The following is a 26,343-nucleotide window of genomic DNA, read 5'->3' as shown; positions in this document are numbered from 1 at the left end:
AATTTTTCAAGACTAAGACTGGCCAAATCGGTTTAGCCGTTTTCGAGTTTTAGCGGATCATTTTATCGAGAGCTCTATTTATTTTTATATATAAGATTATTGTTATTGTATTATTCCTACCTTGCCAATTAACATCCTTCAGCATGCTACTGTGCATAGCTCTTAAGAAAGTCTCCAGCAAATCAATTTTTTCATCCGACAATCTCAAAGCACAAAAATCCTCACAGAAAGTCGTCATTTCTCGCTCTCTGCTTTCGAGGAAAGCCCTGACACCAACTCGAAGTAAATGTTCATCACATGCTGTTCGCTCAGAGTTCAAACGATTTAAAATCCTAAAATAATAAAAATAGTAATAATAAATACATATATATATATATATATATATATATATATATATATATATACATGGTCTGTTCAAAAAGTACCCGGAATTACTAATAATTAAATTTCGCGGGTCTGGAGTGTCTGATTGTCAAAATTTTTTTTTATTGTGTTGGTATACATGCCCCTAAAGTATGATGAAATTTTCAGCTATATTCACTGTTTACTTTGTCTGTGGTAGTCGCTAAGGTTCGACGTGTTTTTCTGAGCTCGGCGATTTTTACAATGGAAGAATTGAAAAAGTCAAAGAATTTGTATTAAATTTTGCGTAAAAAATGAAATAAAGTGTTGCAAAGTGCAAAAATTCACCAGATATGGCTCCGTGTGACTTTTTCCTATTCCCAAAGTTGAAGAGACCCATGAAAGGACGGCGGTTTTCCTCGATTGAAGAAAATCGCCGAGAGTGCTCAAGGACATATCAAAAAGTGAATATCAAGGGTGCTTCGAAAATTGGAAAAAACGCTGGCATAAGTGTATTATATCTGGGGGGGACTACTTTGAAGGGGACCACATTAATGTAGACGAATAAATAAATATTTTTTTGAAAAAACGAAAATTACGAAAACTTTTTGAACAGACCTCGTATACATATATTATATTACTAATATTTATTATGTTATTGAGATTCAATTTCCATTACCTTTCCAAGTAGGCCAAAGTTTGCAACAAAACTCTTCTCGTGTTAACCAAATATTGTACATAAAGCGATCTAGACTGATATTCAAATTGCAGATCTCGACACAGATCCAGAATACCATTGAGACCTGTAGATCTCGATAGTTGTTCTATACTTCTCATCGTCTCGTAGAGTTGCACTGACAGGGAATTATCATCTAGATTTGTGCTGTGAGACTCAGAGAGAAGAATGCGCAGGAAAGTTGTTAGAGTGTTTTCAGAAAGAGCCTGAAAATAAAGAATACTAGTTGGTGTTGGTATTTTGCCTTGAGGCAAGTTACATGAACTTCCCGATATGTGTAAATAATCGACTTAATCAATAAAAAATAAATTAATCTATGAGTGATTGAAAGTATTCAGAGTGGATTTATTACACATTTTTGAAAACGAACGAACAGCTTAACAGTATTTTCTAAAAGCAAATTTTCACAATTCAACCATTTTTATAATAGAACCAGTTTCCGTGGGCCTCTGAACGAACATGTTAACTCGTGGTATTTTCTAAAAGAAAATTTTCACAAATCAATATTTTTTTTATAATTGAACCAGTTTCTGTAGAACTTTAATGGATTAGTGTGTTTATTAAGACCAAGTTATTAAGTCTATCGTTATACCAAGTAAATTGTCTAATTTTAATTTTAACAAACGTCGAAAAAACTACTCATTTTCTCAAACTTTGATGAATTTTTAAAATTAAACTACTTGTCGTAAGGCCATAATATTTCAGTAAGTTCTATAAGACCATGAAATATATCGCCAAGTTCCATAAAAATCGGCTTAAATTTCTTTTTCAACAGTTTAGTAAAATAAAACGTAGATTTTCACCTAAAACTAATCAGTATCATTCCCAACTAATATCTTTCGAACAGTTTTTGATTTTTTAAAATCGATTCGGTAGTATGAGCTTAAATATGGACGAACAGTTTAACACTTTTTTTCAATTTACAAAGAAACGGCTCGGCCGATCGTCGCACAAAACTGACAAACGCTAGTCCTCATCGAGATACATCAAACGGCTTTTAAATTTCTGAAATCGGTTCAGGCGTTTTTGAGCAAACGTCGATGAAAGGTCTAATTTTGACAAAAGCCAAAAAACGATGCTAATTTATGCAAACTTTGACGAATTTTTATAGCTAAACGAGTTGTCGTAGGGCCGTAATATTTTAGTATGATCTAGAATACTATGGTATCTACCGTCAAAAAAAATCATGAAAATCGTCGAAAAAAATTTTTTTAACACTTTTAACATTTTTCTATCCTAAGTATTTTATCATCACAATTATTTTCATATTATATTCTTGTTTTTGATACTGCCCTTAATTACTATTTTCCAGATATTGGACTCAAATGAAAATTGCGGTTCGGATATTTAAAAAATTATTTTACCATCAGAAGAACCATATTTCAATATTATAACATTTTTTCTTCACGTCATTGCATTACATAATACTAATGTTAGGCCTAATATTGTTTTAGAGTTGTATTTTACTGTAATTAATTCAATTAAGATAATTTATATTTTGTAATTACTGAATTTAATCCTGTATCCGTAATATAAATATATAATATACTATATACTCACACAGCTCGTATTGAAGTCTACACTTTGCAAATCCACATTGGACAGAACCAGCCTGAGTTTATGTTTCGCATCTTCGTAATTGCAAGAAGAAGGCTCCATTGTTGATATACTGTTACGCATTCTGAAAAAAAATGAAATAAAAAATAAATAGTACTAATTGGTTTAGCATATAGTTAATGTAGTATATTTATACCTTTGTTTATCTAAAATTGAATCCATATTATTATTGTCATTGTGTCGCAAATTATTCTTCTTGGAACATGAACTTCCACTGCCACTTCCTGTCGAGTCTGATGCACCAGAAGTTGCAGCTTCACTAGAACTCGAAATCTTTCTTCGATACTTTGCCAGAATGTCTTCAGTGGTATCTAAAAATATATATAATATCGATTATTTAAAATTTATTAACATTATGATTACACAGGCCAACAAAGAAAATGGTGCAAACGATTTTAAGGAGGTCTTCCTATGTGATGGGTTGAAAAAATCGATTTTTTTTTCATAAATTGCTCCCTTAACATTTCTAGAATACGGTAGTAAAGCGATTTTAGAAAATTCGAAGTCGTTTTAAAGATACAGCAGATAAAAGAAAGAGCGGTTCGGAGCGCTGAGTTGGCAGTTAGAAACTTTAAACGCGTTTTTCTCAAAACTGTGTTTTTCAAACTTTCCTCCATTGTATCTCAGAAACGACTGGACCGAATTACTTGAAATTTACAGGGCACACTCAATATATTTAAACGCATGGAATGAACTATTATCAGTCGAACTAATGAACTATTTTCAAAACTTCGATTTTTTTATAGCAAAAAAAAAAAACGCCTGGTTTGCAACTTTTATTTCAACTGTCTATCAAAAATCCAATTTTTTTTATATTCATTTGATTATAGGTCATTCCGTGCTTTTAAGCCTACAAATTAAAACGCCGTTTATTTTTTATTTTTTCAGATAAAGAAAGTAGGAGCTCTTTTTTTCGAGGCGGGGGTGTTCAGAGCGCTGTAACTCTTGTTTGACTGAATATTTTTAGCTGAAGTTTTATATTTATACTGTCCAAATATGTGTTAATAAATGATAAAAAACTTGAAGCTCTAAATATTTACTGGTCGTAGAAAAAAAATCCTAAAATATCCCTAAAAAACAGGCCGTCACATAGGAAGACCCCCTTAATGCTGTTTTTAAGTATATTTGAAGCGCTGATTTCAAAAATGACGTTGGTTTTTTTCTATGAGCTTTAGTTTTCAAGATATGATATATATAATATATAAGAATTGAAAGTACAAATTAGTAATACAATTCAGAATGTTATTTTAATGAGATATGCCTACTCGTACATACAAACTTACAAGACCCATTCGGCCTTAGTTAGGACATTAGTTGACACTGTGAAAGAAAAGTTCTTTTCCGTGACGACCTACAATGAACCTGGTTTCGGCAATTTTTTTCCAAGTTCCAAACTAGAGTTGATACAAAAAAAAATGGTTCGCAGATTTGAAATCAGCGCAAAAAAAAACTATAAGAATCAGCTCTAACATTTGATGCACCAAACAAAAAAAAAAATTTGTAGGCAAGTGTTATTATTACCTTGATTGTTTACAACAGGCCTGCTGTCGTTGGTTTCCATATCATCCACTCCCCCCATCTGTCGTCTGCTGTTGCCCCTTGTTTCAAATTCATCATACCTCTCAGCATCGTTCCTACCACCTTTGCCTCTCCTCGACTTAAAACCTTGCTTCAATTTATTAAACATATTTCCCATTCCTCGTCTGACATCAAAATCTCTATGCGGATGGTATTTATCAGCAGTGCTGTCGAAGCTTATGCTCTTCGGAATAGCACCTGTAGAAGTCCCTGGTTTGGAAATTATACCTTCATTTTTGACAGTCACTCTTCTTTCTGATACTATGGTAATGCGTGATACCAGATTGGACAGGACGTTGCCTTCTTGGGTGGAACTATCGGTTTGGAAGTCACTCCGAGCAGTGCTGTAATCAGATGTTTTCTCTAGAGGGTTGTTTAAAATATCCTCGTTCGAACCTGGTGAATGTGGTGTCAAGTCTTGGTTGTTCGCATTGGAATCCACATACTCCATAGTTCTTCTTCTGTATTCTGATACACTGCCTCCACGTCCAGTGACGTTGAAATTCTGTGCTAAACCATCTTCCAAAGAATCACCGTGTCTTATGGATAAAGGATCTCTTGGAATCAAATCAGGATCTTGTCCTTGCAACAATCCACCATCCTGTACACCTGCATCCTGTATGGGTCTGAACAAACCTCTCTCCGCAGAATCAGTGATGTCATCAGAAAATTTCCTGTCGTTATCAAAACTATGATAGCCATCCATGAATCCGTTGGCTCGAGCAGTGGTGGCCATGGCAGAGACGAATGGTGAGTTCATCGAATGGAACACATCGTTGTTGGTCATGCTGTTCCGAGGATTGAATCGAAGATTTGAATTAGCATTGCTGGTGGATTCGAGTTTGTTGTAAAATGCAGAGTCTGAATCGAAGGTGTTCAGGGTTGAATTTAGAGGGTTTGATGATAGTAATGATGAGAGGCCGTTTACGCCGCTGGGGCGGTTGCTGCCGATGCTTGAAGCACTACTGTTTCTAGTTCTGGAAACGAAAGTAACTAGGTGTAAGTGGCATTTTGCCTTTAGACAAGTTACATAAACTTGCCAATACGTAAAAATTATCAACTTCATCAATAACATTAAGATTCTAGTATTTAGGTAAAATGTTCAACTGTTATTTCGAAAATAAAATTATAGCTTTCACTAAAAAACTAGTTGGTATTGGTATTTTGCCTTGAGACAAGTTACATGAACTTCCCGATATGTGTAAATAATCGACTTAATCAATAAAAAAATAATTTAACTTATGAGTGATTAAAAGTATTCCGAGTGGATTTATTACACATAATTGAAAACATTTTTTTTAAAATTTAACCAGTTTTCGTAGGACTTTAATGATTTAGTATGTTCATTGAGACCAACTAAAACTACTCATTTTCTCAAAACTTTGATGAATTTTTAAAATTGAACTACTTGTCGTAGGGCTGTAATATTTCAGTAAGTTCTATAAAACCATGATATATATCGCCAAAAAAAGTTAATTACAAGAAAACGGCTTGATAGATTTTTACCTAAAGCTGATCAGTATCATTCTCAACTAATATCTTTCGAACAGTTTTTGATTTTTAAAATCGATTCGGTAGTATGAGCTTAAATGTGGACGAAAAGTTCATCATTTAAACTCATACTACTTTTTTTTTTCAAATTACAAAGAAACGTCTCGGCCGATCGTCGCACAAAACTAACAAACGATAGTCCTTATCGAGATATATCAAATGGCTTTTAAATTTCTAAAATCGGTTCAGGCGTTTTTAAGCAAACGTCGATGAAAGTTCTAATTTTGACAAACGCCAAAAGAACGATACTCATTTTTGCAAACTTTGACGAATTTTTAAAATCAAACGACTTGTCGTAGAGCTGTAATATTTTAGTATGATCTATAAGACTATGGTAATTACCATCAAAAAGAATTAATAAAAACCGTCGAATTTTTTTTTTTTAAACAATTACAAAAAAAACGGCCCAGCCGATCTCTACCAAAAACTAATCAGGTCGATTTCTAACGAATATCTTTCGAACGGTTTTTGAATTTTCAAAATCGATTCAGAACTGGGGGGCTAAAACGAAGACGAAATTTTTTTCACTTTTCTGCTATTTACAAAAAAACGGCTTGGCTGATCGTCGCTCAAAGTTGATAAGCGCTAGTCCTCATAGAGATATAAAAAGAAAATATAAAATTAGCGATTCGGATTTTTTGACAAAAGTAAACTTCTCCTTCAAGAAGTTATTAACTTGTTTAACAAATTTCATTACAAAACGAGAACTAAAAATCTACTAATAAACCAATTGAATTTCAACATACATTTTAAAATTGATGATACTACTACCATTCTAGAAAATAAACAAAATACTACTGACAAACTGAAATTCTATATTGAATTTTTTTTTCTAAAAATGCATTTTATTTAACTGCAATCGGTAGCTACCTACGAAACATTCTTATAGATTAGAATCGTAAATTCTAAACTTTGACGAAATTTTATAAATTAATAACCTCTTATCATAGGCCTATAACATTTTAGTATGTTACTTCAGACTTCGAAATCTTCAAACAAATTTTTTCAACATTTAATCACTAAGAAATAGCTTGGCCAATCTTTGTCCAAAATTAATCAGCACGATTCCCGAATAAAATATCTTTCGAATAGCTTTTAAATCATTAAAATCGACAATTCAACAGTTTTTTGAACAAACGTTGATAAAGTTTAAAAAATCGGCTCATATACACACACATACTTTTTCCAAATTTCAAAAAACCACAAAATTAGCAAATCAGGTTTTCTCACAAAAACAAACTTCACCTTCAAGAAGTTAAAAATTAGAAAATCAAATTTCTGTTGAAAACATGAACCTATTCTTCGTGAAGTTAATAAATATATTATAATATATAATATATCTCTCACCTCAATTGCACACTGCCATCAGAGAGTGGACTTTCCATATTGGAATTCTCGACAACATTAATATCTCTCCGAACAGCTTGTGGAGCATATATTGGACTTATATTAACTAGAGGTGAAAGTGGGCTCGGATATCTGAAAAAAATTAACATTATAATATATTAATAATACATTCAATACAAGGAAAATAAAAATTTGATATGTTTCAAACTCATCTCCCCACAAAACAACTAAATTAGTATTTATGAAAAATAATTGACTTTTTTATTTTATCTTGTTATATGTATCATTATTAATTATTTAATTAACATAATAAACAAATTAAATTCTCATAAACATACTGCTGATTTGTTTTATTAATTAATAATTTTATATAAATAATTTTTGTATATTATAAAAAGTTTTTTATATAAATTTCAACATATGATATTGGAGAATAGATGAAAGCTTGAAAGAAAATAATTTTGTAAAATGACAATTTGGAAAGAATTGAAATTTCAGGAAAGTTAAGTTAAATAAAAAAAGACTACCTTCTTGGTAAATTCTGGTTAGAAGCTTGATTCTCGATAATATTATCGATGTCTACTTCTGATCTTGCTGTATCTGTATCAGATCGAGCAACACTGTGACAGTCATCGGTGTCGATCTAAAAAAAAATTATGTATATATATATATATATATATATATATATATATATATATATATATATATATATATATATCAATTATCATCTTACCTCGGCTGTTCTTTCTGAATCGCTTGCCAAGACATCAGTCGACCAAGCAGATTCACTGGCAGCATCGCTTGCAACATCAGTAGGTTGTCTTTCTCGATCCCTGTCTCTGTCTGAAGTAGGAGGTGCTAAAACTATTCGATTATTTCTTTCCAACAGCACCGGGAGCTGTTGCTGATTTGGTTGATGGTGGTTACGGGCTAAAAGAAGAATATAATATATTAGAATATAATTTATGTAGCATTTATATGAGAATGTAATTTAATAGTTACCTCCTGAATAACTTCTTTCGTAGCTGGTTTCAACAGCTTCAGAATCTGATGCTAAAACATCAGTGGACCAGGTATCGGATATTATTGACACAGTTTCATCGCCTTCCAACAGTTTCTGTATAGTAAAAAAAATATGTAAAAATGTACCAAATCCTTTAAAATCCTTTAATAAAAATTTTAAAGTTTGCATTTTAACTACGAATTATTCAAAATTTCAATATCAAAGTGTATGAAACAGTTTTTACTGCATTTTAGTAAATTTTATCTAGTTCTTACTAATGCAAGCAACTTATAACGTTCAGAATGAAAATTAAAAGTTATTTGAAGAAAAGTCAAAAATGTTCTAAGATCATTCATTGCAAGTGTTCAAAGCACTAAAGTCTGCATTTCAACTACAAATTATTCAAAATTTCAATATTGGAGTATAAAAAACAATTTCAAGTAGAATTTTGTAACTTTTATCTAGATCTAAATCTACATAATAGTACAAAATATGTCAATGTGTAACAATTGAAAATGGAATTAAGTGCCAATAAAAAATCTAAATTGGTATAAAAGGTTCATAATCAAACAAAATCTGCAGAATTTTAAATGCAAAATAATTTTTCAAATGACTGTATTTTGAAAAATTGGAATAAGGGCCTCAACAAAATTATTACTATATCATTTACATCTTCATATGAAAATAAGTAAAAAAGGTAAATACAGATACAAGTACATCTGTAATTGGATTGTTGTAATGATTTTCAATTACAATTTTTGCAAATAAAAGAAATGTTTTATACATGTTAGTTTTTCTAAATCTAAGATAGTAGATTCAATGACTACCTGCAAACTAAGTCCACAATATTTGTAAAACCGACATATACAAAATCATATCAATTTATATCAATTTTATCAAAGCTCATTTTAATATAAAAACAAAACAATATTCGTTCACCATTTGCTAATTAATCAAATTAAATATAAAATAAAAAAATAAATAAATAATGATAAATAGAAAATGAAAATGACTAAATGTTATAATAGATCGTACTGGTTAGAGTATTATAAAAAATAGAAATTTCTTTGATGTAAAATGTTAAATTTATGAAATTATAAATGTTGATATAAAACTATGCACGTTAGAGTAATAAATTTTCACTACTAGAACTTAGGTTGGGTAAAGATTTGAAAACAGAATTCAACCTTACATAATTATCTTTCCCTTTTTGGTCTAGCGATAAAATTCATCTCTTAGTATTGTTTGATTCTAAATCAAACTCTAATAATAAGATTCTAATCAAATTCTATCTTGTTTTTGCTAATGTAAAAAAAATGTAATATCCAAAATAAAAATTAAAAGTCATTTGAATAAAACTAAACAAATGTTCTAAGGTTATTTTTCGCAATTGTTCACTACACTACACGACCGCATTTCAACTACAAATTATTCAAAATTTTAATATGCCAGTGTGAATAATAGGTTACACCAAATTTTAGCAAAATTTATCTATTTCTTTACTGAAATATATAAAACATAGCGGCCGGAAAAAATGTCCAAGTTATTCAAAAAAATGTTAGAAAACGTCCAAATTCACACATTGCTAAATACTCGTCTTTTACCTAAAAAACGTTCCTACGAGATATTTAAATTTATTATATAGGTGTATACAACAATTATCTCTAACTTTTAAAATGTAATCTGGCTTATACTAAAGAATACAAATAAAACGTTCGGAACGAACAGATGAAATATCCTAATTTTACATATTGCTAATTATCACAAAATACTAAATAATATAATACAAAAATAAACGACAAACAAATCAATTTAATTTGAACAAAAAATACAAGCAGACTCTATTAATTTCATATGTAAACCTATTTTAAATTTACTATATATATACAACTAGCAAAACCGACGAACTCCGTTTCGCCACCAGATAGCTTCGTGAGAAATATGAAGAAATTTTTTGTTTGTTTGTTTTATATTTGAAAAAGAAAAATTTGATTTTATTACACAACAGTAATGAATTTATTTCGATTACAAAAATGAAGTGTTTTTTAGTTGAACTTTTCTAAGTAAATGAAAGTGATTCCGCAAATTATCCGGTTCATTGAAGTGCTCTTTGGTAAATCACATTTTTTGTTTTTTGGTCTGACGATAACACAAACAAAGCGGATGGTTTCCCAACTCGTGAACACGCAATGTATAACTGCCCAGGTGAAAAACAATGATTTTCTAAATAATCTATTTGAAATTTATCCCGCAAACACTAAGCGATTGGCCTTGCGACTTTTTATTGCGAACTGGAAATTGCAATCGTTTGAAGTCAAACGGAAAACCAGTCGGAATCATTGGTATGTCACCAAATCGCCAGCAATATTTGATTGAATGGTGAAATTCAATGCGTGTACATCATTATTCTTTGCGGCAAGAATTGCTCGTTGACTTAACCAAGCATAATTCTGATAATTCTCACTAATGCGATTACTCGAATTTTTAATTACGGTGCGTGAAGTTCCAGCAAGTTGCATTAAGGCACGATGCCATGCACCACTAATTTTCTTAGCTATAAACCTTGCGGAGCCCGAGACCTTTCCAACGAATGCAAAAATGTCGAAATCGGTTCGAGCGTTCTGGAGTTATATATTAAAACCCGACTTATTTTTATATATATGTAGATATCTTCTTACCTTTATCTCGAATTTGCAAAACTTGTCCTGTATATCATTATTCCTCGCCTGCTTTAAAATCTTCGCTCCGCCGCCTCCGCCAAATTTATTATTCGGCCTCGAATCGCCGCCATTCGGTCCCGGTCCGCCATGATTGTTTCCGTAACCGGATCCGCCGCCATTTTGATTAGAACCGCCGCCTCCGTTCTGGTTCGGGCCGCCATTTTGATTATTATTATTGGGATTGTTGCCGCCACCGCCGCCGCCTTCAGTAACTTGGGAGGACGGAGTGTCCCTTCCTGAAATATTTGGCGAACCACGGCCGGAGACATTTGCAGAAGTCTAGGAAAAAAAGAAAAATAGGTAAAGGTTAAAAGTTTTTAATGGGCGTTCATTAATCAGGTGAGGTTTTTTGGAAAAGCGGAGGGGGAGGGTTGACAAAAATATCGAAATATCACGTGGGTAAGGGAGAGGTATAGTAAGATAACAAGTATATTTATTTTTTATACGGCCGGAGACTTTTGCAGAAGTCTACGAAAAAAAAAAGAAATAGAGGTAAAGCGTAAAGGTGAGGTTTTTAAGAAGAGCGGGGGTTTGATAAAAAATCACAAAATATCACGTGCGGAAGAGAGGGATATAGTAAGATATCACGTGTATTTATTTTTTATATATATTTTTTTAAATCCAAATATTTTCAACAAAAATAAAAATATATAAATTGTTTTCTTTCAACTTAAAATACACGTGATATTTGGTGGGGGATGGGAGGTAATTGTAAATATCACCACGTATCACCAAGGTAGGGTCCAAAATCCTTAAAAATCGATCACGTTATTAATGGACGCCTCTTTAGGAAAACAAAATCCATCACCATTATATCAAAAACAAGTAAATTTTGGCATTTTTTATCGATGCTATTTTAAAGTAGAAGGCAAAAGGTGTGTAACCAGACATGGTCTTAAATCAAGCGACGTCGCTTTCAAGAGAGCAAAGTACATATTATCAAATCTTTAACGAAAAATATTTTTGTTCGTAGCAAGTTTTTTTTGTTTTTGAGCACTGTTGTTTAGTTTACGATGCCTGAATATAATTTTTAACTTCCCGTAGGGTAAGTTACAGTAATCGTAAGAAATCAAAAATAATTTTTTTTGCATATAATTACGTTTCAGAGGTTTCTGAAGATTTTGGCATGCCTTAGAAAAAATGGATGTATGTGTGTGCCTGTGCGGATACAAATTTTCGTCGATGATTTTAGAAACGCGAGTCAACTGATTTGAATAATTCAAATAACATTCGATTCGTATTGATAAGGAGACGTGCTGATTTGTTTTTTGCAAAGGCAGGTCGAGCCGTGTCGGAGATACGGGGCAAAAAGTGCCAAAAATGGTAATTGATTTTTTGAGAGAACGGAACGTCCGATTTGTATGATTCAAAAAACATTTCATTTGTATTGACGAAATGAGGAATTTTTTGGGAAGGCAGGTCTAGCGGTTTCGGAGATCTGATAAAAAAGTGAAAAAAAAATGTCACTAACGGACTAAAATGATCATTATACATATGCACATCAAATTATCAGATATTTTATAGAGATTTTAACAATAAATATAAATTTTGTTTACATTCCTATGGGTTCCGTACCAATGTTTATCCGTTAGACGGCGGCGCGGCGCTTACGGGCTTCGATATACGTCTCTATGCAGTTAAAGCAGTACGATTGCTTTGAAAAAAAGTTCAAAATTTCCAAAATATTTCAAAATAAAGAAAACATTTTTTTTCCAAAAAGTTTTTTTTTCTAAAAAAGTAAATTTTCGTGAAAAATTTATAGTTTCTCAAAAATCTAATTTTTTCAAAGTAAATTTTTTTCAAAGATGTTAATCTTTTTAAAAAATAATAATTTTTAGTACGGGAAGTTTCAGCAGTTTGCCTTAAGGCACGATGCCATGCGCCCCATTAGTTTAAATTTTAATTTTTTGGTACGGGAAGTTCCAGCAATTTGCCTTAAGGCACGATGCCATCCACCACTAGTTAAGTTTCTTATTTTTCACTTACCATATCTGACAAGTTATCATTTTGATCTTCGTGTTCCAATTCCAAAGAACTTGCTACAGAATGATTGCTTGCAGCTTCTGAAACCACTTCAATATTGTCACTAGCATTTCCTAAAGATCCTTCTTCGTGCGACAAGGAAAACCTGAAAATAAAAAAAACACATGAATTTAGATATATATAAATATTCATTTAGTGTTTTTTATACAAATTACCTGGTCCTTTTCTCGATACCAACACCACTACCTCTAACTGTTGCATTCGATTGATCCAAACCAATGTCGTTTGATAAAATGATACCGTCAACTGCATTCAAACGATTCAGTCTTGATAAATTATTTTGCATGTGACGATGCTCATGTGAAGGTAGTTCGAGAGCTAGAACTTCTTGTTCTGACATCACTTCTAAAAAAACAGTTGTAACATTATATATATATATACTAGCTAACCCGGAAAACGTTGTTTTGCTAAGTAAGGTATATTAACAATTTCTAGAGAATCAAAAATATTAATACTTTTAGTGTATGAGGATGTGCTGTTTGAATGCTATAATACAATGAAGTATTATAAAAACAATAAACCACATCAGTTTGTCTATATTTTGTCAACACAATTAAACTGGAAGTTTTATACACATTCAATAGAAAACATGGTATAAGCCAATCCAAGTCTTTTTTGGTCTTTCGACTTATTGATTATGTTTCAAGTTTTTCAGATTGTTTTTGAAAGCTGGATTTTGTGTATAATTGTAAATAATACTACTGAGTTTATACAAAATTTTCAAATTTCTGCGAGGAGAGATAGAAAATGAATTAAGTATTTCTTCTTTGACCTGCTTTTTGAAAAGTTTCAAGTAACATTCGATTAACTAAAGTAAATGTAATAAAAAGAATTATGGATTTTCAAAGATAACCCTTTATCTCGAGATAGCAAAGTCATAAGAATCAAGGTTATGGCTGGTTATACATCTTTTTCCCTCTACTTTCAAATATTGGTGTTAAACGATGCTTAACTTTACTGGTTTTTGACACATCGGTGGTGGACCTTTTTAACCCCAGACCTTCATAAATTACTATCTATTTTTCAATAAATTCTGGAAAATTATAACTGGGAAAATGTTATTCAACAAAATGTCTCTTTGATCGATACCAAATTCAGGTTTTGAATTAAAATAACATAAATAAAAAATAATATAATCTAGAAAATGTTTTATAAGTACCAGTGAGTATATAATAATACACATGAGATCTTTCAGAGCACCGTGTTTGAGAAAAATATGCCAAAAAGTGCATTTTCATATTAACATTTCAAAAAAGTTGATATTTTGAGTTTGTAGTAACACTTGCGGCCTGTTTAATAACGTTTTTGTGTATAAATAAAACTACAAACAAAACTACTTACTACAATTTATTCATAATTAAATAATATTCACGTAAAACATCTTATCAAACGTAATTAAACATCTGTTAAAAACGTTTGACATTTGACGTATTAGCCACCGTCCAGCGTCCATTGTTTTATTTAAATTACGCTTCTACAAAAATTTTCAAATAAAAATGTAAAGTTTCTACGCGATTTTGAAATAATATCTCACCTTTCCGACAACCTACTGATTAGCACGAATTTTTCAAGACCAAGACTGGCCAAATCGGTTTAGCCGTTTTCGAGTTTTACCGAATCATTTGATCGAGAGCTCTTATACATATAAAGAAGATATACAAATATATAATACATATATTTCCTTTACTACCTATGACATCTCCTCCACAGATAGCCCCCGGTAAAGGAATCATCAGAACATCCTGCACAATATTCCTGTTATCATCGCTCATCAAAAAGTTGCAACAATTAGTGCCCGAACTAGAATTGCTCATACTCTGTTGATTGGTTAACGTTAGGCCTCCTGTTGATGTTGATGCAGAAACATTCAGAGCAGTTGATGATGTTGAATTACTGGCTGATCCATTGGTCGATGTCAAATTATTTGAGGAAGATGAAGGCAACGGATTGTCTGTCGGTGATGTATTGTTGGTGTCGGCGCTGTTGTATCTTGCTAGACGAGATTTAGAACCTGGGGGGAAAGGATACATAAACTAGTGGTGTATGGCGTCGTGCCTTAAGGCAAATTGCTGCAAGTTCCCGTACCGTAACGGAATGCTCGAGAAATGCTAAACGTTTTCAAATATATTATTACAAATACCGTAACTTTCATTATTTTTGCTATCTTGTTATATCTGAGCAAATCAAATGTAAATCATAAATCAATTTATCTCCAGAACATTAACAATCGTCATTTCATTTCGAATTCAATTTAAAAAAAAAAATAGTTGCCTAATTTACACAAAATTGAAAAAGTGCTCCGTATAGTCACAGTCTAAACGCATTTGCAAATAATTCTGTGCGACATTTTCACTTATACTGTGCTTAGCTTGGCGGCATTTTCACATTTTTCAATAGTTTTCACAAAATTGGAAAAGTTCTGCAGTAAATAAACAGTCTAAACGCACTTGGGTGAACATTTGTACCAGAGTGGCGCTTAGACTGTGCATAGCCTGGGTAATTTTTTGAATTTTTAATCCAAAATTACAAAAATATTTTATAGAAAATAAAAAAAAATGTAATAATTTTTTATCCTCAAAATCAATTGTTTTGTCAATACAAGCAGAAAGTTTTTTAGATCATTCAAATCAGACGCTTAATTCACTCAAAAACTGCCATTTTTTGCACATTTAGCTCTGTATCTTCGAAATGGCGGGACCTGTCTTTGTCAAAAACTAATCACCTCTTCTCCCAATTATTACAAATTGAATGTTTTTTAGATCATTCAAATCCGATACTCCGTTCTCTCAAAAACTCGATTTGTATTTTCTGCACTCTTTGCTCCGTATCTCCTAAACGGCTGGACCTGCCTTTGCCAAAAACTAATCAGCACATCTCCCTATCAATAAGAATCGATTGCTTTTTGAATTTTTGAAATCGGTTCATCCGTACGCCAGAAATCGTCGACAAGAAATTGTTTCCACACATACACATACACAGACATCCATTTTTTGTGGTATGCCAAAATGTTCAGAAACCTCTAAAACGTGAAGATATGCAAAAAATTGCATTGCAGATTTTCTGAAGTTAATAACTAGTTCAAAGTGGCATTTTACCTTAAGGCAAGTTGCAAAATCCTCCCGACAGATGTATTAATTGACTTAATCGATTGATATTGGGATTTAGATAATTAGATAAAATTTTCAACTGTTTATTTAAAAAATCAAGTTTTCGCTTTTAAGATAAAACATCGCGATTTCCAATTGCATTTTCTCAAAATACATTTAAATTAACCGTAATTACATTATTGTAGCCTTTTATTCTATATTTTAATTAATCATATATAATTCAACCAATTTCCTTAGAACTATTTCGTGCATGGATTTTATGCAATGTTAAATTTCATGAAAAACGTCGAAGCATTTTTATTAAAAAATACTTAATAAATTATTTTGTGAAATATCAAGTATACAATGTAGTAATATACTGTTCATTTACTTTTTTGCTAATTCCAAAACCATTTCTAATTGACTTGATTGATTTACCACATAAAAAAGCGACTTTTGACATAAATGATTCATATTTTTATCAAACTTTGATGAATTTTTAAAATTAAACTACTTATCGTAGGGCTGAAATATTTTAGTATGTATTATAAGACCATGATATACATCGTCAAAAAAAGTTTCATGAAAATCAATATTTTTTTTTGTCAACAGTTAATTACAAGAAAACGGCTCGGTAGATTTTCACCTAAAACTAATTAGTATCATTCCCAACTAATATCTTTCAAACAGTTTTTGATTTTTTAAAATCGATTCGGTAGTTTGAGCTAAAATGTCGACGAAAAGTTTAACACTTTTTTCCAAATTACAAAGAAACGGCTTGGCAGATCGTCGCACAAAACTGACAAAAGATAGTCCTCATCGAGACATATCAAATGGCATTTAAATTTCTGAAATCGGTTCAGGCGTTTTTAGCAAACGTCGATGAAAGGTCTAATTTTGACAAATGCCAAAAAAACTATACTAATTTTTGCAAACTTTGAAGAATTTTTAAAATTAAACGACTTATCGTAGGGCTGTAATATTTTAGTATGATCTAGAAGACTATGGTATCTACCGTCAAAAAAAAAATCATAAAAATCGTAGAAATTTTTTTTTAAAAAACTTTATTACAAGAAAACGGCCCGGCCGATCTTTACCAAGAACTAATTAGGTCTATTCCCAACTAATATCTTTCCAATTTGAATTTTTAAAATCAATTCAAAATTGTGGGCTGAAACGTGGACGAATTTTTTTTCACTTTTCTGCTATTTATGCTTGGCCGATCGTCGCACAAAACTGACAAACAATAGTCCTCATCGAGACACATCGAATAGCTTTTAAATTTTTGATATCGGTCCGGCCGTTCTTGAGAAAACGTCGATTTACGGCAAAAAATCTGTTCACACACAAAATTTGGTCTCATTCGATTCAGAATGGCTTGAAACGTCGAAAAAACAATATTAGCAAATCGGATTTTTGGATGAAAACATTAACTTCTTCTTCGGGAAGTTAAAAAGAGTGATAAATTTGGGTACAGTAAACCCTCTGTTGAGTGCGAAAAACACCGAAACAAGGTAAACCCATGATAGTATTTATGTAATAGTAAATTATTACATACCTTTACTTCCTAGTAACGATGATCCCTTCTTTGGAGATTCAGCAGGTGAAGCAGTGCTCGACGACGAATTGTTTTTATCACATATCGTATTTGAAATTGGCAACGTTGATAACAATCTGGTCAATTGAGTTTTATAAGCTGAATCTAAACGATTCGAACCTTCAACTGACGATTGGTCGACAACTAATTGGAAATAAGATACCTGCAACCATAAATAAAATTATTTAATGTATGCAAAATGAGTTTCAAAATGTTCATTATAATTTATACTTTACTCACAAAAGTATTTAGTTCTTGCAGTGTGAACATCAACGATGACCTGTTTAGTCTAGGAATATCAGTCTTAAGTTCGTGTGTTTGACTCAAAACTTTACCTGAACCTTCGATTAGAGGTTCCAACAGAGAAGAAACACAATTCTGGAAATTAAATTTAATGTAAGTTGCAAGCGATTATTTGTGATTAGGGGGCGTCCATTATAGTAAGATATCACGTGAATTTATTTTTTACCTGATTTTTTTCAAAATCAAAGATTTTACCACTTTTTCTCGTAACTAAAAATACAAGTGATGTTTGATGGGAGATAAGAAGGGTAATTTTGAATATTACCAAGGGGAAGGGGGGGTTCAAAAATCTTTAAAAAATCGATCGCGTGATTAATGGACGCCCCTTTATATGTGCCAATTCTGTGATAAAGTAGAAATGTTATGGCAACCCTATTAGGGTATTATTATATTATTTTTAAGATAAAGTTAAATTTTCAATAATCCCCTATTTTCTATCATTTTTAGAGAAAAATTAGGGAAACTGAATTAGGGAAAATGTGAAAAAAATGTCAATTGGCGGTCAAAAATGATCATTAGACATATGCGCATCAAATTATAAGATATTTTATAAAGATTTGAATAATAAGTATGAATTTTATTTATATTTTCCGCAATATCGTTTGTCCGTTAGACGGCGACGCGGCGCTCACGCGCTTTGATATTTCATCTTCACGCAGCTAAAGTAGTGCGCTTGCTTTGAAAAACAAGTTTATAATTTTCAAAATATTTCAAAATAAAAAAATCGCATTTTTTCGAAAGTTTTTTTCCAAAAAAGTTTTTTTTTTCAAAAATGTAAAATTTCTCAAAAATCAAAAATCAAATAATATTCTCCTATTTTCTATCATTTTTTGAGAAAAATTAGGGAAACTGAAGCAATTTTTAAAGATTGTAGAAACTTGGGAAAAAATTTAATGAAATATTCTAGAAAAGTTAGAGAAACTTTGTAAAATCATTATAGATTTTTCACATTTTCTATCATTTTTCGGGAAAATACAAACAACTTTGAAAAATAAAACACTTAAAAAATTTTCTCTATTTTCCAATATTTTGGAAATTTTATTATTTTCTATAATTTTTGGGAAAATTTTAAGAAAAAATTATTGATTTTCATTCAGATAATTCCCATTAACATTCATTTTTGGGGAAAATTTGGTAAACCTGAAATTTATTTTATTTAATTGAATTCATATTTTTAATTTTGTGGACAATTTTAGAAAATTATGATACGGTCCTATCTTCGTAAGAATTTGTAGTAAAAACCGTCAAAAAGCTTACACATAAAACCTAACCCACAAAACGTGTGTTAAACCTACAAGAAAGTGTCATAAATGCATCTTTCTGATGTACCATTGATAACACATATGTGAAGTTAGGCTTTATGTGCAAAACGCCTAATTGCCCAGAAAATACATAGCTTTTTATTAACTTCCCGTAGGGTAAGAATTTTTATATATCTTACGTTTCAGAAGTTTCTGAACATTTTGGCATACCTTAGAAAAAATGGATGTATGTGTGCGGATACAAATTTTTGTCGACGAATTCGGGAACACGGTTCAACCGATTTGAATAATGACGTGCTGATTAGTTTTTGGCAAAGGCAGGTTTAGCCGTTTCGGAGATACGAGGCAGAAAGTGCCAAAAATAGTAACTTAGTTTTTAAGAGAACGGAGCGACCGATTTTAATAATTCAAAAAACATTTTACTTGTATTGACAAGATGAAGAACTAATTAATTTTTTGGGAAGGCAGGTCCAGCGGTTTCAGAGATCTAGTAAAAAAAGGAAAAAAAAAACCATTTGGCGGTCAAAAATGACCATTAGACATATGCACATCAAATTATCAGATATTTTATAGAGATTTTATTCATGTGTATCAATTTTGTTGTGTATCAACATTTCTATGGGTTCCGTAACATCGTTTGTCCGTTAGACGGCGACGCGGCGCTTACGCGCTTTGATATTTCATCTTCATGCAGCTAAAGTAGTGCGATTGCTTTGAAAAAAGTTTAAAACTTCCAAAATATTTCAAAATAAAGAAATGAATTTTTTTTTCCAAAAGTCATTTTTTTCAAAAATGTAAAATTTCTCAAAAATCTAATTTTTTCAAAGTTTAAAAAAAAAATTAATTTTTTTTAAAACATTTAATTTTCGGTACGAGAAGTTCCAGCAATTTGCTTTAAGGCACGATGCCATACACCACTAATATTTACTACCAATTCGTACAAAGATTCACCCGCAACGTAACATTACCATAACATTTTTATTTTATTAGAGAATCAATTTTCATTATCTATTTCAATTATCCTTTACCTTTTCGAAATGGCAATACAGCTCCCGATATTTAACTTCTCCATCATTTTTCCCCAATGCCAACATTTGTATAATCTGTCCGACTTGAACCAAATTGAATTGTTGAATTGCCGATACTGGTGCATCGACAATCGAGTATCTCTCTGGACAAACTATTGCTGGACATATGAGATGGGTAAAAATCAAATCGGTGCACATGGCATTTATCTGAAAAAAGAATGAAAATAGAAATAAAATTATAAATTTAAATACCAACATTTAGTCCAGTCATTTGGTCATTTTGCCGGTACAGTACTCCGGGAATTCTGAAAATTGGTAATCTTGTAGATTTTGAGGTGCTCTTTACGAAAATCAACTTTGCCACCTCAAATTTGAACGGCAAGTTGCCGCCCTATTGAAAAAATGGCGTCAAAAAACAGTTTTTTTTAAATATCTCCTTTCTGGCTCATTCTACGATAAAAGTATCTATGTACAAATTAAACTAGATAAAATTTCCTACAATTCTTTAGAAAACCGTGTTTTTGTAAAATTGATAGTTTGAGAGTACGGCCGCCTCAAAGTCTTTGCTGCTCTCGCCGTAGTATCAAATCTCTCCATACATGACAGCACTTTGAACTTGACCACATTCTCTCAAATAAATAAATATTTTCAATGTTAAATTAAGCGAATAAGATCTAGAAATAAAAAAATAAAATAATTCAAATATTTTTCTGTTTTTGCTGATTTTTTTTTTAACACTTCAATGGCAAAGTAGCTATGAGTAAGTAGCTTAAAGTGTTAAAAATATTTAGAAAAATATTTTAATTATTTTATTTCTAGATATTATTCGCTTAATTTAACATTAAAAATATTTATTTATTACAGAGAATGTGGTCAAGTTCAAAGTGCTGTAATATATAGAGAGATTAGATACTACGGCGAGAGCAGCAAAGACTTTGAGGTGGCCGTACTCTCAAACTATCAAATTTACAAAAACACGGTTTTCTAAAGAATTGTAGGAAATTTTATCTAGTTTAATTTGTACATAGATACTTTTATCGTAGAATGAGCCAGAAAGGAGATATTTTAAAAAAACTGTTTTTTGACGCCATTTTTCCAATATGGCGGCAACTTGCCGTTCAAATTTGAGGTGGCAAAGTTGATTTTCGTAAAGAGCACCTCAAAATCTACAAGATTACCAATTTTCAGAATTCCCGGAGTACTGTACCGGCAATAGCCTTTTTTGCACCAAATGACTGGACTAATATGGACAATGCAATTATTTCTGGAAGTATTACTACCTTTTCGTCTGCAAAATTCTGCTTCCTCAGCATTGCAACCATCTGATGAACCAACCGAGCAATACAATTCGGGAACAAAATCCAATGCTCCCTCAAAGATTTGATAAAATGATTGACAATCGTTACTAAAGTATCTATAGTCCATTTTCTGTGACCTTCTCTACCTAATTTCTTCAACATTTCATCATCGGGATTCCTGAACAACAACAGAAAAAAATGGTCACATATTCTTAAATCAGCTACATGTTACTAATTTTAATGCTGACCTTCCTAAAGCTAAATCTGGATCCATATCTAAGTAGATTTCTTCCTCCATCAACAATTGCATAACAGGCTCTTTAAGAGACGCCGAAAGAAATAATTTGGCAGAGAATAATACTTCGTGGAACATGAGGTACAATCTGGAGAAGGCGCACGAGCCATTTCTAAGCATCCTGAAAGAATAAAACATTATATCTTATATATAAAATTCTTCTGTAATGTATGTATGTAAATATACTCCTCCTAAACGATTATTGGGATTTTGATGAATCTTTTTAGAGTTTGTTAAGGGATTTTTTTAGGATGTATGTGATTATAAAAATATAGTAATATTTATTTATTTATTTATTTATTTATTCAACGCCCAAGGCAATATTGTAAAAATAAATGGAAAAATTCCAAAAAACGACATGTTATTGTTTGACATTAAAAATATTTGAGACATTGTTTGGCATTTAAAACAAATGAAAACAGTCATCTGCCAAAAATTCCAATTCACTTATGAGCCTAGACAATATTAGAATATCTTATATATAAAAATGGATCGCAAAATGTGTTGGTAAGCGCATAACTCAACAACGCCTGGACCAATTTGACCAATTCTTTTTTTAAAATGTTTGTTGAAGTCCAAGAATTGTTCTTACGGCGAGAAATCGAATAAATGCCGGAAAACCCCTAAAACAGCCCTTTGCTTTTTCACATACAAACGTTTTCTAACTAAAACATAGAATCAATTTGAGCTTTATTGCTATTATATAAAGTTCATGCACTCACTGTATACTCCTCCTAAACGATTATTCGGATTTTGATAAATCTTTCTGAAGTTTGTTAAGAAAATTTTCTAGGATGTATGTGATTATGAAGTACTGGGATGTATATGCAATATTGTAGAAATAAATGGATTTTTTTTTAAAAAAACGACATGTCATTGTTTGCATTGAAAACAAATGAAAACTATCATTTGCCAAAAATTTCAATTTACGTATAAACCTAGACAATATTAGAATATGTATAATAAATTTATGATTATGAATAAGAAAAATGAAATGTCTACATTATTATTGCCAAAAAGCAGCGGAGATGTGCCAGAAATTAAAATAATATAAAATACAGTATGTGTATGGCAGATTGCATGATACACATATGAACAGGATATGACAAATTAATTCACTTAAAATATGAAATTAAGTATCAATCAGGGCCGGTCCTACCTTCAATGAGATGCAATTGGATATTAAATTTTCAATATAGTTTTTTTTTTCAATATATAATTTCTTTGCATCTTTTACTAATCTTTCCACAATATTTTTAAAATTCGTACAAATTTCACTTTAAAATAACAAATGGAAAAGTAAAAATGAACACATACAAATCGGCCCTTACGATATCAATTAAGAGAAGTTTAAGATGCAATTTTGGATATCTTATATAATAAAAAATTAAATTAAAATAATCCAACATAAAGTACCAGTGTTATGTTATGGTTATGTTTAATAATGAAAGGCTAGAATTTTTTGCTCTCTACGATTTGCTCAATAGAATAAATCACATGAAATGCCCAAAATAAATAAGTAAAATGTTTCAAAAGCCAAATATTAATTAACGATAATAATTTTAATAATAAACTATTAAAAAAGGTAAAATAATAGGGGCGCTGAGGATCCCAGGAGCGTCCCTGGTAATAATGTATATTAAGTTATTACTAAGAAAAATGTAATTTACATATTATAATTACCAAAAACAAGTTAAAATATGATACGAAATTATAAAAATTATAGGCAACATTATTGGAGCAATTATTTTGAGTGAAAAAACCCAAAGTGATATTGTACTTTTACCTCGGATACTAGATATTAAATTTTTCTTAATTTGTTATACCGTTTAAAAGACTCCAATTTCCAATATAGTGTTGCAATTGAGACTCATTATTTTGTTTAAAGCAATGCTACATTTAACATCACTCATATTGTAAAATGTATATGCATTTTGGTGTGAAGAGTAATTTAAAGAACAATAATTATTATTTTTAGGTGAACGGTAAATATTAGTATGGAATATTAAAAAAATGTAGATGTGGGTACAGGACAACGTCCGTCGGGTCATCTAGTAAATATATATATATATATATATATATATATGGAGGTGTGGTCCATATTAAATACCAAAATGATAGACAATAATAAATTTCATAAAATATTATTTATATTTCGTTTATTTTATATATGATTAATATCCACGACACTATGTGTTGTCATACTAATCGTTAATAAAATGTTATTGGTATTTTCGTATTTATAATTGAAAAGAAAGGTTTTAAGAATCATACATTTTAGGCAAATTCGACTAGGGAGAAACAAAAACCATATACGATCTGACACTTGAATTTCCTTTTGTTTTTCTCAGTGCTGTCACTATATGGGCCAATCTGTCCAGTAACATGTGATGCGTGTTGACGAGCCGCGATGCGTGTTGACAACCCGCTATATATATATATATATATATATATATATATATATATATATATATATAATAACCTTTATCACTATTATTACCTTCTTGGATCCTCGCTCAGCATCAGCTGCATTTCCATAAGGCATTTGAGCACTTGCAAGACATACTCGGTGTCTTCTGTGAGAAGGCAAGTACCATATAATCCTGTGACCAAGCTGCAGCATACTGATTGTACTAAATCAGGAGCAACCTGGTCTCCGGCTATCAGACAGGTTGCTATCAGCTCTGGATTGCATCTTAGGAAGTGGAGTAATTCTCCGTAGGATTGGACATCCTGAAAAAATATTATAAAAATATTATTTTAACAATACTTGTATATATATATATATATATATATATATACCTGTATTATAATACTAAGTATAATATTGTAAATAAATTAAATAAAAAACTAGTAAAAAATGAATGTTTCATCAAAGAGATTTTATAAATATTTCTATCCCCAGAATGTAGTTTTTATTATTATGATAAAATTACATTTGAGATTTCATTTTTTCAAGTTATATATAAATAATTGATTGTTGTTGAATTTATGTATGTAACAATGCACATAACAATTCTATATAACTTTTATAAAAAGTCGAACCTCAAAAGAGTTGAACTCATTGAATCACTGCAAACACTTTTACAGAGTATCATGTTATAAAACAGACTTGGGTGCATAAATATTATATATAATATATATATATATATATATATTATAATATTATCATGTGTCTTTTATTACCTGGTATTTCAGGACCTTCTGTGCCTCCACAAATTTAGTCGAGGCCAAAGCATTAGCCTTCTGACAGCAATTAGCCGGACTATAACTGGATCTTGCAATTGTCAACTTATTCAAATTAATCCTCTGTTGACATTTAATCCAAGAACATTGATGAACCTGCACACAATCTTTAGCTACACATTCATTTAGATTCTGTATAGCCTGTTGCTCTGAGGTCACCAACAAACGTTCCTGCCTCAAATTATTGGCTAAGATCATCAAATCTTTCAGATCCATTGCTAGCGAGGATTTAGGGGCTAAATATCACAGTGGTAATAATAGACACATTTAAAATTCACTTATAATTATGTATTGCATGACATTTCCTAGAACGCTACGGATTTTTGGAGGTGTTAAATTATGATTCATAGGTATGTTAATAAAGGCGTGACGAATGCTGGTAGAAAGTTTGAAAAGTAATGTGTTTATTGCATTTTTAACGTTCGCGAGTTTTATTACGTTTAATTAAATTTATTGTACATTTTCTAAATAACGAAGCAACAGCAAACGTCAGAATTTAGACAGCACATAAAAACACTTCACACGCCAACTTCACACTTAACACCAGTTGACAGTTTCAAATGATCACGATATTAAAAATAACTTGAATTTTTTGAAATTAAGATCAAATAAATAAATTTTAACGCAAAAAGTGTTATTAAAAATAAATATATAATAATTTGGTTTGTTAGTCTTTTAAATGAAGTGGTCTTTTATATTCACATGCCAACTTCACACTGAACTTGCACAAGCTGACAGTTTTAAGTGACGACGAGTTTTTATTATTATTTAAAAATAACTTGAATTTTTAAAATTGAAATCAAATAAATTAATTTTAACACAAAAAGTATTAATAAAAAATAAATATATAATAATTTTGTACGTTAATCTTTTATATAATATGTGTCTTTTACCAACTTCACACTGAACCTGCACAAGTTGACAGTTTTAAGTGACGACGAGTTTTTATTATTATTTAAAAATAACTTGAATTTTTTTAAAATTTAGGTCAAATAAATAAATTTGTTTGCAAATCGTATTCACGAAAAGTGTTAAAAATAAATATGTAATGTTCTTCAATGTCTTTTATGTAATTGCGTTGACTAACATTTTTAAATGTGACAATGTCGAAATCTGTTTACACACGAACGTATTTGTTTTGATTTACAAATTCTGCAAAGATTATAAAAATATATAAACATCACGTTTATAAATTGATAGTAGTATTATTTGAAGCATTTTATCTTGTAATAATTACTCACAATCGGTATGTATATATATGCGGAAGTAATAACATTCACAAACTTGGCTG

General features: G+C 30.9%; 1 protein-coding gene across 1 annotated transcript in view; it reads right to left on the bottom strand.

The window, feature by feature from the left end:
* The window catches only part of LOC113388558 (GTPase-activating protein and VPS9 domain-containing protein 1-like), a 31,270-nt gene extending 5,726 nt beyond the window's left edge, over positions 1–25,544 (bottom strand). Inside the window, 20 exon segments of the mRNA XM_026625929.1 lie at positions 121–332; positions 1,022–1,284; positions 2,639–2,759; positions 2,832–3,006; positions 4,217–5,250; positions 7,172–7,303; positions 7,699–7,814; positions 7,905–8,101; positions 8,174–8,288; positions 10,853–11,173; positions 12,881–13,022; positions 13,093–13,282; positions 14,628–14,948; positions 17,582–17,783; positions 17,861–17,998; positions 20,214–20,420; positions 21,494–21,689; positions 21,760–21,927; positions 24,307–24,539; positions 24,993–25,544. Of these exon segments, the coding sequence (XP_026481714.1) occupies positions 121–332; positions 1,022–1,284; positions 2,639–2,759; positions 2,832–3,006; positions 4,217–5,250; positions 7,172–7,303; positions 7,699–7,814; positions 7,905–8,101; positions 8,174–8,288; positions 10,853–11,173; positions 12,881–13,022; positions 13,093–13,282; positions 14,628–14,948; positions 17,582–17,783; positions 17,861–17,998; positions 20,214–20,420; positions 21,494–21,689; positions 21,760–21,927; positions 24,307–24,539; positions 24,993–25,268 (4,759 nt within the window). The 5' untranslated portion in view covers positions 25,269–25,544.
* Positions 25,545–26,343: the final 799 nt, after the last annotated feature.

The sequence above is a fragment of the Ctenocephalides felis genome, unplaced genomic scaffold, assembly GCF_003426905.1.
Source record: "Ctenocephalides felis isolate EL2017-DRISC unplaced genomic scaffold, ASM342690v1 CF-g0.4_SCAFFOLD_03572, whole genome shotgun sequence".
NCBI lineage: Eukaryota > Metazoa > Arthropoda > Insecta > Siphonaptera > Pulicidae > Ctenocephalides > Ctenocephalides felis.
This window is presented reverse-complemented; position numbering and strand designations above follow the sequence as displayed.